Source organism: Dromiciops gliroides, chromosome 2 (assembly GCF_019393635.1).
Source record: "Dromiciops gliroides isolate mDroGli1 chromosome 2, mDroGli1.pri, whole genome shotgun sequence".
In the NCBI taxonomy this organism is placed as follows: domain Eukaryota; kingdom Metazoa; phylum Chordata; class Mammalia; order Microbiotheria; family Microbiotheriidae; genus Dromiciops; species Dromiciops gliroides.
Genome location: NC_057862.1, coordinates 253932359 through 253952189, shown reverse-complemented (window position 1 = coordinate 253952189; position 19831 = coordinate 253932359). Strand labels below are relative to the sequence as shown.

General features: G+C 36.0%; 1 protein-coding gene across 1 annotated transcript in view; it reads right to left on the bottom strand.

Annotated features, from left to right (window-relative positions):
• The window catches only part of SYNE2 (spectrin repeat containing nuclear envelope protein 2), a 430300-nt gene that overhangs the window by 200590 nt on the left and 209879 nt on the right, over nucleotides 1-19831 (bottom strand). The window contains exons 53-57 of the mRNA XM_043984057.1: nucleotides 19217-19539; nucleotides 15299-15443; nucleotides 10611-10829; nucleotides 4820-5085; nucleotides 3967-4135 (exon numbers count right to left, since the gene is read on the bottom strand). Coding sequence (XP_043839992.1) covers nucleotides 3967-4135; nucleotides 4820-5085; nucleotides 10611-10829; nucleotides 15299-15443; nucleotides 19217-19539 — 1122 coding nt within the window. The remainder of the gene's footprint in view (nucleotides 1-3966; nucleotides 4136-4819; nucleotides 5086-10610; nucleotides 10830-15298; nucleotides 15444-19216; nucleotides 19540-19831) is intronic.

The following is a 19831-nucleotide window of genomic DNA, read 5'->3' as shown; positions in this document are numbered from 1 at the left end:
TCTTCTTCTTCTTCTTCTTCTTCTTCTTCTTCTTCTTCTTCTTCTTCTTCTTCTTCTTCTTTTTTGGTGGGGCAATGAGGGTTAAGTGACTTGTCCAGGGTCACACAGCTAGTAAGTGTTAAGTGTCTGAGGCCAGATGTGAACTCAGGTCCTCATGAATCCAGGGCTGGTGTTTTATCCACTGCGCCACCTAGCTGCTCCCAACACTTCATCTTCTGTGATTACTTCCTATCACTACATCAACTGAGCTAGGAGAGAGAGAAAACCAAACTTTACCTCCTTGCAATAGGGTAAAATTAACAGATAGGTCATTAACAGACATAAGTTAGGAGAAAAGTCAACTTTGGGCAAAACATGATGAGTTTGGTTTTTAAAATAGAGTTTGGAAACAAAATAGGTATCAACCGATTAGGGAGTAGTTGAACAATTTATGGTATATATTATGGAATGTAATGAAATATTATTGTGCCATAAATTATGATGAATATACAGAATACAGAAAGAGATGGGAGGACTCATATGAAGTGTTGCAGAGTTAAAAAGCAGAAACAAGAGAACAACATACTCAATGACTACAATAGTACAGATGCTAACAACACTAAAAGGTAAGTAAATTATGATGAATTGTGATGAAAAATCTTGGTCCTAGAGAAATGATAAGGAAATATACTATTTTCTTCTTAGTATAGAGGAAACAATGTGGTACAGATGAGGAATGCATTATAGACTATCAGAAACATCTGCATTGTTTTGTTAGTCTTAAATGGTTTTTTTTTTAATAAAGAAGGGTTCAATGTGGGGGGTGTAAGGAGAAATTATTGTGATGTAAAAACAAAAGACAACATTATAAAACAGTCTTTTGGACAAAAAATAAATATAGATTTTTGAGATACCAATATGATATCCAGTTTGTTTAGCAAGGAGTTGGAGAAGTGAGTCTGAAGTTCAAGAAAGAAGGAGGCAGGGCTAAAGATAAGGGATCTAAAAGACATCCAATTAAAAGTAATTATTGAAAATATTAGATTGGATGAGATCTCACTAGAAAAGAATGGATACTGATATGTGGTCAAGGACTGAGCCTTGGTGGATAGCTCCATTTAGGGGGTAGGAGCAAAAAAAGGGTCAAGTGAAGGAAGTATGTCAGAGAGGAAGGAGGGCAGTGAGAGTTCAAGATCATAGATAGCAAAGAGACTATCAAGGAACAGAGAAGGTATTGGTCAATTCCTTCTTTCAAGGAACAAGGGATAGAGGATAGCAATAATTCCACTTTTCCTATGAAGCCTTTCCTGACCTCTTTCAATCATTAACTACTTTGTCCTTCAGGATTCACATAGTAATTTTGTTTGCCAGCTATCTAATGAAGTTATTGTGTAATATTGAATATTATAGTTATCTGCTAAATTATGGGCTCCATTGGGGAGGGACCATGCCTTCTCTAAACATTTTATTTCTCTTAATGTCTAGGACAGTACTATTCCTAATATGTGCCTAGTAAATGATTGCTGACCGAAAACAGGAAAAAAAATTGTGTACAGTGCAGGAGGTGGTTTACATAGGTTGACTGAAGTCTCCATAAAATAGAAATCAATGTTGTCAACTAAAAAAAAGAGAGAAAGGTGGACTGCATTTGGGGTTTTGAGGGCACTGACAAAGATTTGGAAGAGTTACTATAAGAAATGGGAGAGGGAATCAAAAAGAGACAAGATACCAGGAGAGATCCTGATATTCAAATGGCACCACATTATACAACAGACACAAGTGAATGGTAATAACAACAAAATCACAGGATTCCCTTCAGGATCCTATATTCAATTCAATCCAATTTACATAATTTATCAAGTGTCTAAAAGCAATAAAACAATCCCAGCCTTCAAAGACCTTTTATTCCATTTTCAGAAAACAACATGTAATGGGGCAGCTAGGTGGCACAGTAGATAAAGCACTGGCCCTGGATTCAGGAGGACCTGAGTTCAAATCCAGCCTCAGACACTTGACACTTACTAGCTGTGTGACCCTGAGCAAGTCACTTAATCTCCAATGCCCTGCAAAAAAAAAAGAAAACAGCACGCAATAATAACAACATGTAATAAGTGCACACCAGACAAATACAAAAACAATAAAATACCTTCCTTGGTGAACCAGAGACATTATGGGACCAGGCCACTTCTGCCACTGAAATGGGAGACACCTGCTTAGAAAAGGCTTTTTTTTATAGTTACCTGTCTAGGATCCCTGTATACCTTCTATGTGGGAATAGAAAGTATCACTTAAGGTGGGTGGGACTTAGCAATGAAAGAACTAAGAGGCAATACATAGAAGTTAGAATCCGAAGGAAGAGCAACAAAAAAAGATGAAAGGTTTAGAAATTGGGTTATTTGAGCGAACACCAAAGAAACAAACAAAAAATGCCAATTATTATTTGGCCTACAGAATAGATTACAAGGCCCTTAATAAATTCTTCATATCAAATATATGAAGTGAATGTGTTTTTCCTACTACTTTCCATAAAGAATGGAAATGTAGACTACTCACTGGTCTACAAACACAGAGATTCCTTTCTCTCATGTCTATGCTAATCATCTTTAAGTCTGTCCTGGATCTAATTTTCTTAACCATCTCAACCTACGGAAATCCCAACTATTGTTCTAAGTGTGTTCAAACACTGCTTCCTCCAGGATCCTGTCCTAGATGATTTCTCCCTCCTGTGAACTTCTATAGCTGCTTGCTTGTGCCATTCATTTGGCACTGATCATCTATGGCTTGTGTTATAGCTATTTGTATGACTTCTCTTTCCTGCTATGAATATAAATATCAAGCTCTTTCTCAAAGACCAAATAGTGAGAGGATAGGATGCATACAAAGACAGAAATGTGTTAAAGAAATGAGGTGCATACATGTAAGGAAGTCATATAATCTTCTGATTTTTACTTTTTATTTATTTCTTTTCCAACTGAGGTGGTAGGCATATAATCCTCCAATCTCCCACTTTAAAAAATAAATTCTATCACACCTCATTCACCATAGTACCTAAGTTGCAAGTTTTATAGATAGATTCATCTTGACCAAATGAAATAATCATATATCCCGGGCTATGCTGGACCCAGCTTGAATCGGACTGTGAAAAAAAAATGGAATTTGGCAGACACCCAGGGGCCCCATCTGATTGATTTAGTATTGTTTGAATTGGATGGAGGCCACACCTGGTTGGCCCTGAGGGACATGTTGGTGTACTACTGACATCAGCAAGAGACCACTCTCAACCAATCAGCTTGAAGGACCTTCCCTTTCGGGGAGGGAAAGAGGAAATAGGAAATGGACACTCACACACAGAGGCATTCACTCTTTTTGGTGAGGAGAAACGAGTGTGGCGATGGATGGAGAACGGGACCCTCTTAGTTGTTTGGACACCGGCTTGGTGAGAGATTTCTAGGAAAGGAAATTGCTTTCTTTCTCTCTGACCATACCGAATTAGATCTGAGCTAAGATTTCCATGCTATAAAGAATCTGTTCTCAATCTCTCTTCACTAACTTATATATTTTAATAAATTTTTAAAAGCCTAAACTTTCACTGAATTTATCAGTGATTTTAGCCAGCTTCCCCCCAAGACTAGCGGGGGGGGGGCGGTATAGATTAGAACTCACATTTAGATTTCAAACAACATAGGGCTAATTGTTAAAGTTGCAGCGTAAGCATTTACAATTTGGAAACTGGCAAACTCTACAAACCAGAGCTTGATTTATTTTTTTATTTTTATTTTCTAGATTTAAGGAAATGATGGAGAACATGTTAATAGTAAATTAAACTTAAAAGTGTATCATGCATACATTCTTTTTCTGAGTCAGTTTACCAGCACACCACTTCATTCATCACAACAGTGACAGATTGCCTCACCAGAAAGTAGTGCTTGCTTCTTGCAATTGAAATCACATTATATTGTTCCCCATGGCAAATGACCTATCACTAACCTCCAATTGATCTTCCTTGTCTGGTTGTTCTTCTAATGCCATATCATGGAAAGAGGCTGTCATTTTTTCAAATGAATTTTTCAAAGCAATTATTTCTTTACTGATGTTATTTCTCTCTTCAATTTCCAACTGTACCAACTTTTTATTTGCTTGAGCTTTCTGAGAGAGCCTAAAACAAATAAAAAACAATATCAAAGGTAGCTTAAACTTTTTTCTTTATTCTTTTTTTGGTAGTTATTTTATTTGGACAATTAACATAAAACCAACCTCTCACCTAGAATAACCCTTTTTCTTAATAAAGATATCATCTGTAATGAATTTATCAATAATTTCCATATAATATATGAAAATGTATGTTATCATAATGAAATCTTTCTCAAAGTTATCTTCCCTTTCCAATTTCTGTACTCTAGCTATATAATTTCTCTTTCATTTTTTTTCACTATGGGTTGCATTAGGAGTTTTAACAATCCAAGAACATGCTTCAAACGATAACTTGAGAATGTATGCTAAATCAAATTACGAAAGCCACATTTAGAAAGAAAATCCCACTATCTTTCATCCCCATTTCATCTTAAACAGGATGTGCCCATCAGACAAAAATTGCAGATCCTGCACCTACAGCAATACCAGGGTAGAGTCTTTCCCCATCAATTATGGTATTAGTCTTTCCCATCTCTTTTATGTCACGTACTCACTGATGATCCCATTATATCCACATTATTTAGGGTTGGTTCTAATCCAACCTTACATCTTTAAGAAAGTCTAAATTTAATTCAATTCAACATCTAAAATACACAGCTAACTTTTCAACCATTGCTACTTCATTTCATCTTATATAACTGGACCTTACCTGGTACATCTATCTTGCATGGACTGAATCTCTTGCAATACTGGCATAGATTCAGCTGTCTCTAAACTTTCAGGAACAGCCAGGATATTCTTTATCCGGTGAAGAAGCAAAGTAAATAGCAGCTGCTCCCTCTCCAGGTTCTCCTCATATTGGCAGAAACATTCTAGAGCTTCAGAAAGTTCCTCATTAGTGGTTGCTTCCATTGGTTTGGTAGTCTCAGGGAATTCTTCTTGGAGATTATCTAAAATAATTGCTTCTCGTTCAATCTAGGTCAACAAGGAGAATAAAGATTAAGATTGTAGATTTTGTCAACCTAAGAAATCACTTTGATGGTCATAACAATACAGGTTGTTGGGGGGGGCGGAATGAGGGTTAAGTGACTTGTCCAGGGTCATACAGCTAGTACATGTCAAGTGTCTGAGGCAGAATTTGAACTCAGGATCTCCTGAATCCAGGGCCGGTGCTTTATCCACTGTGCCACCTAGCTGCCCTTACAGGAAAGGTCACATCAGACATCAAGAGTATACATGACTTTCTGCTGACAGTAATTCTGCTTTTCTGAATTAATAGAAGAAAACTCATATCTTTTAAAGAAAATATTTTAAAGAAATTAATCTATCAGGTGTGGAATGAATACAGGTTTATCCCCAAAGTCTTAAGCTTTAATAGCTTAAAATAGTTATTTAAATAACTTTTTTAAAAAAAGCTTAAGACTTCACTAAGACTTTTGGGACATTTGAATGAAAAGTAAACTACTGAAATGAATGTTAATCAAGTGAAAATACAAATGTAATTTCCCCCCTTTATACACTAGCTAAGGAGAAATATATTTTGAAACATATTTCATTATATGATATAATAATATCCTGTGAGAATTATATACTACAATTTGGTCATTCTCCCAACTGATGACATTTGTTATGTAATCATGCCTAATCATGATAATGTTGAGTCAAAGAACATGAAGGGCTTAGTGAATTTCCCCACAGAACTCCAAATGACTTACATAAACCGGAATGTCAATTATTAATTTGAAAGACATTGACCAACCACATTGAGTTTTAATATAGCCTGCCTTCAGGGACAAATAGTATAACTGCCTTCCCACAGCATCTCTAACATCGACTATTTCTATGTTTTACAATTGGCAATTTGATGATTATGAGGTGAAATCTCAGAGTTCTTCTAATTTACATGTCTATTATTATTAGTGATTTGTATATTTTTTCATACAGTTGTTGACAATTCAAAATTCTTCTTTTGAAAACAATTTATTCATATCCTCTGAATCTACTGGGAAATAGTTCTTTGTTTCATATACTTGTCTTTTTTCCCTATGTAGCTTGGATACCATATTTTTATCTAAGATATATGATACAAACTTGGGGTTTTTTTTCCCATTTGACATTTTCTCTTCTTATCTTTATGATAAGTTCTATCCCTTGTTTGGCTTAGAACCTGCCTACCATCTCTTTCCCCACATAGTTATTTTTATGTTCTTTCCTTATGTTCTCTAATATTTTGGGGGGTGGGGTGGGGCAATAAGGGTTAAGTGACTTGCCCAGTGTCACACAGCTAGTAAATGTCAAGTGTCTAAGGCCGGATTTGCACTCAGGTCCTCCTGAATCCAAGGCTGGTGTTTAATGCACTGTGCCACCTAGCTGCCCCATGTTCTCTAATTTTTTATGTGACATAATTATAACATTTAGATCACAACCATTTGAACCTTATTGGGGCATATTATATAAGATGCTTGTGCAGACTCCTTTCTAGTACACAAGACAAACTGGGTTATCTGGATCCTCAGCAAATTAGAAGCAGTGGGAGAAAGGAAAGAAAAAGGATAGGAAAATTTAACCACTAAAAGGAGTAAGTACCCTGACTTTAGTGAAAAAATAATAGCCAACAGCTACAAAGGCAGTAAGAAACTATAAAAAGGAAAGCTCAGGGGGCAGCTAGGTGGTGCAGTGGATAGAGCACCGGCCCTGCAGTCAGGAGTACCTGAGTTCAAATCCAGCCTCAGACACTTAACACTTACTAGCTGTGTGACCCTGGGCAAGTCACTTAACCCCAATTCCCTCACCAAAAAAAAAAAAAAGAAAAAAGGAAAGCTCAGGAGTTTAGAGACAAATAAATAGTTATACTTGTCCCTTAAGGTAACACTGTATTAAAACTCAGTACTATAATCAGTAGATATTTTGCAAATGAAGGAATAATTGGCATTAGGTAAGACATTTGTGATCATGAGTAAGTGTGAATCAGTCTGCCAGAATTTGGTCACTTCTGGGTCAGATAATGAAATCAACTTTTACCTGCAAAGACAAAGGAAAAGATCTTTGACTTAAGGTGACTATGTCAAGGTACTCTTTACCATCACCTCTTACCTGGAACATTGGTGATTCTTACTTAGGATTAACAAGTATATAACTGAAAAGAGTAAGTGGGGAGCAAGAGTATTCTACCCCTGCTTGGAATCTCTCATTACTTTATTATAATAAATATAAATAAATAAATATAAAAAGCATGAATACTGTCCCACCTAGTCTGGAGCCATATCACTTCTCGCCTGGACCACCACAAGAGTCTTTTTTTTTTTTAGTGAGGCAATTGGGGTTAAGTGACTTGCCCAGGGTCACACAGCTAGTAAGTGTTAAGTGTCTGAGGCCGGATTTGAACTCAGGTACTCCTGACTGCAGGGCCGGTGCTCTATCCACTGCACCACCTAGCCGCCCCCACCACAAGAGTCTTAAGCAATCCCTTTCCTCCAGCTGTTCCTTTTCTAAACATCCTAGCCACATGTAGAGCCCTGATTAAATTAGTCAACTGATAAAAATGTGGGTTTTTCTATTGCATATCTAATAAAGTCCAAATTTCTTGATTGAAGAACCTAAACAATACTTTACCAGCCTTATCTTGTACTATTCTCCTTCACATATTCCCCTGTACTCCATGCAAGCTGAACTACTCTTCAGTCTACCAACATTCCAAAGTTTTCTACCTGTATCATTTGGTTTATGTTATTCCTTGGAATGTTCTTTATAATTGAATTCCTATTCTTCCTTGAAGAGGAGTTCAGATGTACCTGTCCTCCATGAAGCCACTCCTGATTCACCCAGCCAGATGTAATTCCTCCCTCTGTGGAAATTACACAGCACTGTTTTCTAAATTGTTGTATTATAACTATCAGTATGCATATTATTTCCCTTATTAAATTCTGTCATTCTTATATTTCCCTCATGGCCCAGCATGGTGCTTAGTACATAGGAAACTTCTAACACATGCCTTTTGGAAATATTTGAAGACTGGATTGGGAACTCTGAAATAGGTAGCTACATTTTGTATGAAAGGATTTGCTTTATAAAAATATACTAGCCTGAAGACATTTATCCTATTAACTGTCTATGTCAGAATTACATGATTTGAGGCAGGAGAAGGCCAAGAACTTGAAAGAAAATGCAAATCCATACATGGTTTTTTTTATAAAAGAATATTTAAAGTCACCCTCCATCTTGTATCAGGAAATTCAGGACTATTTGATAGAAATCTTTGCCACAAACCTAAATACCTAAGGAGAACAGGCTCTAAGTATTCCCAAATCAGACAAGCTCAGCTGACATTACAATCTTGTTATGACCTTGAAAAAATGGAGGAAACTTTAGGAAAAAATAGAAATAATATATTACATAATGAAAGTACAGACTTGATTATGTTACAAACACTGGAATTAAAAGAAAATTGGCTAAAAATGAGATCTAGGAATGCATTTTGCAAAACCATATTACCTTTTTTTTTCAAAGCATACGGAAACTGACCTCTTGAATACCAATGAAATATCATGATTAAAAATGAATAAAAATTCATTTTACAGAAAGGATATTTGTTTACAGAGGTCACCAAGTCCAATGTGATAGGGGCATAATCCTCTAGAAATTAATAAATGTTTGAAGAAACAAAAAATGCTTGTGCTACTTTGAATCCAGCGTTCAAAAAATTTCATGCCATTTACTATCTATAATACAAAATTTTTATTTCTTGTTCTTCTATTATGAATCATCATGGTATGGAAGTGATTGTGGGTAATAGATGGCTTTTGTACATCTTAATTGTTGTTTATCCTTCATTCTTGAAGAGGACCATGCCAAAGGGGTGATGTCATGACTTGCAGTGAATTGCGTTAAGTATGGGAAGACTATGCAAGGTCATCAACCTCACTCTCTCCTCCAGAGCCATCTGGGTCCAGAGGCTAGATATACATTAGGATGACTGGAGATGGCCCTGGATGTTTAAAGCAATTGGGGTTAAGTGACTTGCCCAGAATCACACAGCTAGTAAGTGTTTGAGGTGAGATTTGAACTCAAGTCCTCCCAACTTCAGGACCAGTGCAAATCTACTGCACCACTTAGCTGTCCCACATCTTAATAACTAAAAAGGCTTAGAATATAGGTCTGAAAAGCTGTTAGTCTGGTTTTTGAGGACTAGTTTAGCTAAATTTGGAGAGGCTCATTGCCAGAAGGTTGGCCAGCTCATAGTAAATTGATTCAGCTACAGCAACACATGAAGACCATCTCTTAGAATATACAGAAGGTGTGATCTGTGTTGGAGAAGAGAGTATTCACACTAATTAAATCACTTTTTTTTTGTACACCAAAGAAAAGTTCTCATGGCTATTTGATATGTAGGGATAGTGGTAGGGACTACAACTGATTTAATTGGTATAGGGAAGCCCTGGTTGAAGATGACTTCCCTACAATTTATAGTTACTGAAAGCACTAAGAGATTAAGTGATTTTTTTGGGGGGGGGGCAATGGGGGTTAAGTGACTTGCCCAGGGTCATACAGCTAGTATGTGTCAAGTGTCTGAGGCCGGATTTGAACTCAGGTACTCCTAAATCCAGGGCCGGTGCTTTATCCACTGTGCCACCTAGCTGCCCCTGAGATTAAGTGATTTTTGCAGGGTCAGAAAGTCAGTGTGTGTGAGAAGTGGGTCTTGAAGCCTATTTTTTTCTGGCTTTGAGGCTTGTTCTCTGTCTAGTATGACACAATGAGATCCAAAAACCTTCATTTAAGTGGATCAGCTTCCACCTTATCAGGATTTGAGAGTAGTATAGTCTGGGTCAATTTGGTTAGTGATACTGATTCACAGCGTTACAGCAAACTTTTAATATTTATGAAATAGCCTCAATTTGATTGACATATTATGGGAATAATATAATTAAAGAGTTGCCTTCTGTCTGACTAGCTCTCAAAATGTACTTTTAATTACAATTTTAACTTTATAATTGCCCGTTACATTGTTTCTTCTCTGACATTACATACAATACTAAATAGTTAAAGAGTTTTGAAAGTCTCAAGATTTTTTGTAAGAGGACTTGTATAAGATATATCTATGTATATGATATGCTCAGATGTATAAATACATGTTAGGTGGTGCAGTGGTTAGAGCACTAGACTTGGAGTCAGAAAAACCTGAGAAATCTGGCCTCAGACACTTACTGGCTACGTGACGTAGGCAAGTCACTTAAATCCCTGGGCCTCAGTTTCCTCATATATAAAATGAAGGTAATAATAGCACCTACCTCCCCAGGATCCTAAGTGAGGATTCCATGAGACTCTTTGCAAACCTTAAAGCCCAATATAAATGGTAGCTATTATGTAAATACATATGTAGATGTGATATAAGCAAGTGGTCATAGAGAAAGATCAGCTAGAGGTTACACTACATAGAAACAAAATGCAAGTAAAAGAAACATTTTTTCAACATATACTTATATATGATTTACAGAAGCACTCACTTCTTCACTGACAAATTTCCACTCCTGTTTCAGCTCTTCACAGTACATTTCCCATTCTTTAGCATTCTCAAGCAAACTTAGCCATCTCTCCCACAGGGCTGACACAATTTTGAGTAGGAATATGCTGTCATTTTCTGTGCACTTAAGTCTCAAACATCTGAAATCTTGTCGTAGCTTCATTAGTTCTTCCTGGGTTGAAACAAGATCTGCCACAAAATTCTTAAAAAAAAAAAAAACCCAACAGCAGATATTAGTGTATTGGTAACATTTTCCCTCTTACATTTATAAAGCCAACATAGAAAGCAAATTAGAACACGATGAAAAACTTAATTTTAAGCATTTTCTATCTATTGGATCAGTTACATTGTCCTGTTAAAGCCCCATCTTTCAATAAAAGTTAAAGAATCACTTCTGAGATAAAGGGGAAAGTACTGAGCCCTTAAGTTCCATTTTTGTAATTCAGGAGCATCTATCCTATGTCTAATGATGCCCAGTTGAATAGGACAAGGTACTAGGGTCAGGGATGGTAACGGATCAAATAGGAATCTAAGGCATAAGCCCAAAAGCCAGGCAAGGTTGGAATAGAAGCTTCTCCTAAGCACTGAAGAAATTTTAGGGATTAAAACAGATATGGGCAACCAGCTATAGGAATAAAGAACTTGGAACCAGATCAGGAAGCAAAATATAGGAAGTGTTGACAGACTAACTATCTAATTCAACCTCTCCCCAAATCATCAGCTTTTTACTGAGCCTATATATATTCCTTTCTGCCTCCTTCTCCCCCAACTAATATGCCAGTGTCATGACCCCTGAGACCTATTCCCAATGTGGCTACACCATTAAGGCTGTGGACTTGCACATCTTAAAATATGTTAGATGTTATTATTTTACACAGTATTTACTATGTTATTTGGGGCAAAGAGGGAGAATTAAGATATGACAGTTTGTATAAGTGATAATTAATTTTCCAAGGAGAAGCTAATTGTGTGAGTATATTTTAACAGACTGGTTTGTTTGACATTTTGTTGAATGGCTAATCTCCATGCTATATATACATTGGTCACTGAGGCTGAATTTGCATTATGGAGGAGATTTGCTGTCTTTTTAGTCACATTCTAATACCATATACATCATCATATTAGGTCTAACCTAAGAAAAATTCCACTACTGTTTAGAAAACTAAGAAACATTTAAAATAATATCCTGAAGGGGATTATGTATGTATGTATACACATATACATGTGTGTATGTATGTGCACACGCATGTATGTATACATGTATAAATGTTAGATATGCTATATGTGTACTATATGTATGTACATGTTATATATATAGAAAATAATTCAATATGACCAAGAAAAAGATTCGAGGAAAATAGTAATTAGCCATATTAAAAAACAAACCCCACATAATTATTTTGATAGATCAGGGAAAACTTTGAACAAAATAGAATATTAGTGTGTGTTAAAAAGTATAAAAACATAGACATGGGAGGGCCTGTCTTCAATATTCTCAAAAGCACATATTTTAACGTAAGTTAACATTGTTTACAATGGAAGATTTTCTATTACAAACAAGAATGCTCCTTGTCTGGCTACTATTTGTCATCATTTTAGAAACACTACAGTAGTGAGAGCAATAAGAAAAGAGAACAAAATCAAAGGTATAAGTACTGACAAAGAGGAGACTAAATTGTTCCTATTTGCAATTGATATTGACAGTGAGAAAATTGGAACAATAGTTTCAGATACAAAATAAATCCACAAAAATAATCAACATTTCCATGCAGTGCTACAAAAAGCCAGGGGGAGAAATAATGATAAAAGAAATTACATTCAAAATAATAACAAAATGAGTAAAGTATCTACAAATGCACTGGTAAGATATCTATAAATACATTTGTAAATTACTCTTTTCAGAACTAGAGGGAGACTGAAAGGAGAGTTTATGAGAGAACATGGTCAGGGCATTCCAATATAATAAAACATGATACTAATTAAATGAAATTATAGATTTAGTACTATGCCATTGAATTTATCCAGGGGACACCACAGAAAAAGACAAAACAATAACAAATTGATTTGGAAGAACAAAAGGTCTAGAATCTCAAGGAATTCTAGGGTATAAGTGAAGAAAGGAGAACACTGCTAATTCAATAAACATTTATTAAGCACTTACTGTATGTCAGCCACTGTACTAAGTGTTGGTCTTAGAAAGACAAAATGAAACAGTCCCTACCCTCAAGGAAGAAATATTTGGAAGGATATAGCATGTGTATGAATAGGTAAATACATTCATAAAAGTTATTTCTGTGAGGAGGGCATAGGTCCAATATTAAGGGCATTTTGTTAACAATGAAACAGGTGTTCTAGAGGACATAATGTACAGAAGAAAGAGTGGGGTAGAGACACTGGAGGGACATGGTTCATCTACTTCAAGCTATATTATAAAGCAGTAATCACAATTACTTGATACTAGTTAAAACATAGAAAAGTAGTTAAGTAAAACAGGATAAGAAAGAAATAGAAGCAATACAAAACAGTGGTCTAGTATTTTATAAACCCCAAATTATAAATTATTAGGGGAAAGACTCTCATTTTTAAAACAAGAACTGTTGGAAAAACTGGAAACCAGTTTAAAAAATATTAGAATTAGATCAACATCTTATATCATATGCTACAGACAAAATAGATACACAATGTCGCTATAAAAAGTTTTGTCATTTAAAAAAATGAAGGTGAGATCATTCGCCTTTTACAACTACGGATAGGTGATAGATTTAGTAAATAATTGTTAGAGGATATCATGAAAGGAAATAGGTAAATTCGATTATATAAAATGAAAAGGCTTTTGCATTAACAAAATCAATAGGGAGAATAAGAAGAGAGACTATAGGATATGGAGACTATTTGATCAAATTGATCTAGTTAAGGTCTGATATCCAAGATATGCAATTAATTGATATATACATAACGTCAAAAGCTATTCCTCAGTAGATAAATGGTAAAAAAATATATGAATAGCTAAGAAAAGAGGAAATACTAACTCTCATGACCATATGAAAAGCTACTCTTAGCTTCCTTCAAGACTCAGCTCAAATCCCATCTTCTGCAAGAGGCCTATGTTATCTCTGCTAGAGCCTTCCCTTTGAGATCACTGTCCATCCACTCTACATCTCTTGTATGTATAGAGTTATTTATAGGTCGTCTTCCCAATTATAATGTGAGCTCCTTGAGGGCAGGGACCATGTTTTTGCTTTTCTTTGCATCCCTAGTGCTCAGGAGGCACAGTGCCAAGAAAGTAATAAGTGCTTAATAAATCACTCCTTTCTGAATGTGAGATAAGGGAAAGTTAAAACAGCCCTGACATTTCATTTTACTCCATGCAAATTTGTAAAGATGAAGAAAGATGGGAATGGAGAAGATATGGCAAGGTGGGAAGACTAACACATTGAGAGTGAAGCTATGGGGGCAGCTAGGTGGAGCAGTGGATAAAGCTCTGGTCCTGGATTCAGGAGGACCTGAGTTCAAATCCAGCCTCAGACACTTGACACTTATTAGCTGTGTGACCCTGGGCAAGTCACTTAACCCTCATTGCCCTGCAACAAAACAAAACAAAACCAAAAAAAAAGAGAGTGAAGCTATGAAATCTTCTGGATATTGAGAGAAATGATTATTAATAACCAATTATGGGAGATATTCAGGTTTTTTCCCTGTCCTCTCTCTTTGTTGAAGTCCAGCCTTTGAAGGACACTACTGACCTCTGCCAAAAATTTATCCCACCTAGGGGGCAGCTAGGTGGCGCAGTAGATAGAGCACTGGCCCTGGGTTCAGGAGGACCTGAGTTCAAATCCGGCCTCAGACACTTAACACTTACTAGCTATGTGACCCTGGGCAAGTCACTTAACCCCAATTGCCTCACCAAAAAAAAAAAAAAATTATCCCACCTAGACCATCTAATCTAGGTGAATTCTTGTCCATTGCATTCAATTCAGGTTTGGGTGGGGATAAATGCTTTAAGTTGCACAAGCCTGGGGGTGATTTGGAGATAAATGACATTATCAAAGTTAAATCTCCTAGCCCTTCATTATAAAATCCATTTTCTCTCATTACTTGTTAACCAATCAGAGTTGATTGCTACCCTCAGGAACAATCATTCTTCCAAGGGCATATAAGTATTGAGTGGATTCCATGATTGGTCTTTGGCATTCAAGAGTGTCACTGATCCCTTTTATTAACAATAGGCTAGCATTATTAGTAAAATTATTGACTCAGTAATTATTTCTCAAACTTTTTATACATCATAATATCACTTTAGAATTACGTAAAGTGACTAGCTGTTTATACCATTTGACCTCATGATAAGGTATACATACATATGTACATATACAATATACATACATTATATATATGCATATGTCCTGAGAAAGTCAGACAGGAAGGAAGTAAAGGTTACATACACATACACTAAACCTGTATACATACACAAGGACGTCCCTTCCAAGGAAGTAAGAGATGGAAACGAAGGTAATATGTATATATATATATATATATATATATATATATACATATCCTGGGGATACACACACACGTGGACATATGTATGTATACATTAATTATCATGAGTTTCCTTCACCCAGTCAAGTCCTTGGCATGCATGCACACTAGATATTTCAGAATCCAACTCACCTTGCTCTGTTCCAAGTGCTCCAAAGCTTCTCTGTAAGACATTGGCTCTTGAGAAATGGATCGCTGAAGTCCCTTTTCCACTTTGTTCAAGTTGGCACAAATTTTTTGTTTCATTTTATTGTAGTTTTCATAGCTCTTTAGGCACCTAAACATACATGGTTGGTAAAGAAAAGGAGTTCATTGGAGAGAAAAGAATTTGGGACTTTTAGTCAATGAAAACTTAACAATTAAAATCTTCTCTTCTCTAAGAGTTATGGGACCTACTTTATAGTCCTTTCTAGCTTTAAAATCCTATAGTTCTATGATCCCGTACATTCCATGTGAATTCTTTTCAGCCATACTGAATCTATGACTTTATTATGTATTATTTCTATAATCTTTTGTTTCTCATTATTAAGCATATATGTGTTTATATATATACATATGTATGCATATATTTATTTAGTTAGTTCCTGAAATACTGTGTTCATATTGCTATGGAGCAAGCTAGGAAACATAAAGTATTAGTGATAGTGGTACAGGATATACAAAGAAAAAAAATAATTCCTGCCCTCAAGAAGCTTGCATTCAATTGGAGTGTGTGTGTGTGAGAGACAGAGACAGAGACAGAGAGAGAGAGAGAGAGAGAGAGAGAGAGAGAGAGAGAGAGAAAGAGAGAGAGAACATCATGTACATGGATAAGCACATTTTTGAAATATATAAAATAAATACAGAATCATTTCTGGGAGGTAGGGCAGTAGCAACTGGGGGGAACTGAGACATGCCTCTATGATAAATGATACATTAAATTGAGCCTTGAAAGAATAAAGGATTCAAAGAGGGTGGACATTTCAGGTAAGGCAGGAAGCTTGTTCAAAGGAAAAGATACAAGAGATGGATTGTCATGTAGGAAGAGCAATAAGTAAACCATTCTGCCTGGAACAGAGAGTGATATGGTATAGGGGCAACTAGGTAGTTCAGTGGATAGAGCACTGGGCTTGGAATTAGGAAGTCTTACCTTCCTGAGTTCAAATTCAGCCTCAGACACTTCCTAACTGTGTGACCCTGGGCAAGTCACTTTAGCCCTGTTTGCCTCAGTTTGCTTATCTATAAAATGATCTGGAGAAGGAAAGGGCAACCACTCCAGTACCTCTGCCAAGGAAACCCCAAATGGGGTCATGAAGAGTCAGACATGACTGAAAGGGCTGAACAGCAACACTGTGCCTGGGGAGATAGGTTGGAACTGGATAGGGAAGAAATTTATATATCAGAGAGAAAAGTTATGAAGCCCCAATCCTGAAGCTTTTGAACTGGGAAGGATCACACTATCACAAGGGTACTGGCACATAGATGAGGTGAAAAATAAAAGAGACAAAGCACTTTTACATGGTAGAGTGAAATAGTTTCCATAAAAGTTCAGTGTGTTTACATAGTGCTTTCCATATAGAATTAAAAGATTCAGAGATGGAAGAGACTTTGAAAGATCACATAGTCCAAGGCAGAGGTGTCAAACACCTGCCTTATGGATGGCATGTGGTCCACAGCATGCCCAATTACAGTCAGATGAAAATATATTAGGGAAATATTTATTAAAATAAACAAAAATACAATAAAACACAGATAATGTTAATATGTAGCTTTCTAAGTCAATACATGGCCCACAGGGATCCTTACGTTTGGTTTTGTGGGAACCATTTCTATTCAAGTTCAATATCACTGGTCCAGAGGTTCTTATTCTTTTTGATGTCATAGCAACCTCTGTTGAAGCCTATGGGTTCCTTCTCAGAATAATTTGTTTAAATTGCTAAAACAAAATACATAGGATTTACAAAAGAAGTCAATTATATCTAAATAATTATTGAAAAAATTTCAAGTTTAAAAAATAACTTTTTAAGTTTACAGACCCCCCAAATTAGAACCCCTAATCTACATAAACCCCTTTATTTTGTAGGTGTGGAATCTAAGATTCGTAGAACAGAATTTATAAAAGTCATACATGTAGCAAGTAGCAGAACCAAGACTGGACCCCACGTCTGCTAACTCCAAATCAATAACTATTTTTTAATGCTTGAATTAATAAATTTACTGCAGTAGAAAATTTGACTAAATTAATTGTCTTTATTGCACTGAATCCTAAGACTTCTCCCCGGCATGACCTCCACGAGTATTTTAACATTAACATTGAGTAAGTATATGATCAATTTAGAGTTATAATAATAATAATAGTTCCCATTTTTAAGATAATTTGTCATTTCAAAGCACTTTACATACATTATCTCATTTGAGATTCATAAAAACCTTGTGAGATAATACAAGAGGAAGCAGAGACTCAGGGAGATTAGGGGATTTGCTCAAAGTCACAGGGCAAGAGGGTGGCACAGCTGAGACCTGAATCCAAGTTTTCTGGCCCCAAGCCCAATGAGCTTTCTACTAGATCATGGTCAGTTGCCAAGAAAGAAATGAAAGACTCATAAAAGGTTTGCCAAATGCTTGGATAGGAATGTACATAACATTATATTAAAGTGGTGAAGTTCTGGATATGCAAATACTAATAGTAGACAAGGTCAGCATCTTAACTGGTAAGTATTTGATGGCAAGAAAGTCAATTATTATTTCTATTTTACTTAAAGGAATGAAAGGAAGTGATCAAGGATAGCACAATACATTATAAAGAAAAAGAGACTTGGGGTCATGGAATCTGGGTTCCAATCCTGGTTCTACCACTTACTATGTATGGCTGGGCAAGGCTTAGGCCTTGTCTTGCTCAGTTCTAGGCTTCCATTGCACTTTCAAGGCATCTCTAGTCAATTTATCTCAAGTGTGCCATCCTTCTAGCTCCCCCACCCCCTCTCCATATGTGTTCCTTCTCCTTTAGAATGTAAGTTCCTCACTAATGCATTGTTGGTGAAGTTGTGAACTGATTCAACCATTCTGGAGAATAATTTGGAACTATGCCCAAAGGGCTTTAACACCGTACATACCCTTTAGCTTAGCAATACCACTACTAGGTCTGTATCCCAAAGAGATCATAAAAAATGGAAAAGTTTCCACATGCACAAAAATATTTATAGCAGCTCTCTTTGTGGTGGCAAAGAATTGGAAATCAAGGACATGCCCATCAATTGGGAAATGGCTGAACATGTTGTGGTATATGAATGTAATGGAATACTATTGTGCTGTGAGACATGATGAGAAGGTGGATTTCAGAAAAACTTGGAAAGACTTAAGTGGACTGATGCTGAGTGAAGTGAGCAGAACCAGGAAAACACTATACACATTAACATCAACATTGTGTGATGATCAGCTATGACAGACTTGGCTCTTCTCAGCAATACAATGATCCAAGACAATTCCAAAAGATTCATGATGGAAAATGCTCTCCACATCCAGAAAAAGAACTATGGAGTCTGAATGTAAGTTGAAGTATACAATTTTCACTTTTTGGTTGTTTTTTATTTGTTCATTTTTTCTTTCTTGACATTTTCCCCTTTTGTTCTGATTCTTCTCTCACAACACGACTAATGTGGAAATATGTATATCTCTTGGGAAGGGGAGAGGGAAGGAAAGGAGGGAGAAAAATCTGAAACTCAAAATCTTACAAAAATGAATGTTGAAAACTATCTTGACATGTAATTGGGAAAAAAAATACTATTAAATGAAAAAAAAGTAAGTTCCTTGAAATCAGGGACTGCTTTTATTTGTATCCCCAGAACTTAACATGGTACCTGACACATAGTAAGTGCTTATTAAATGTTTTATCTGTTAAGTCAAGTGACTCTTTGGGCCTCAGTTTCCACATCTGCAAAATAAAAGTTCGGCTCATAAATTCTGAGGTCCCTTCCAGCTGTAAATCTATGATCTTTAAAATGATAAAACAACAACAACAACAACAACAAAACAATAACAACCAGTTGGTTTCTTTGAGAAAACACCACCTACCTTTCTAAGTCAGATTTCTTTGTTTCAACTGATTCCTTGACCAAGTTGTTACTCTTGATAAGTTTATGCAATACATGCTCAAGCTGCACTTTGGCTTTGGGACTGGTTATGTTTTCCAACTTTGATGTAAGGTTCTTTAAGTCTACCACCAAGGCCTCAAATTCTTCTTGTTTCAGGTCAGTCAAATGTTGAGATTTCCCTAGATTATCAAGATCTATTTTATGTGAACCAACAATGGCTTCAAATGAATTAATGATCCCAACTGCTCTTGTGACTGCTTCATTGTAATGTTTCATGTTCTTCAAGGCTTCATCAAGGATACTCTATGAAATACAACAAATAATGATAAAAATAAAATTATAAAACATTTTAGATATGAATGGTAAATGGTATTAATGCTAAAAGCAAGATTTACTATAGTTCATACAATGTATCAAAAATAAGATCCTTCTTTCTCTACCTAAATCCAGCATACTAGATTACATTATATTGATGTAGTACCGTATGGCTTATATAGTTTTGTACATCTATGACCTAATTTATTACTTTTCCAGTTTTAGTGATAAGAAAAACAGAGCTTTCAGATGGGTTAAGTTGTTTACCCAATATCATAAA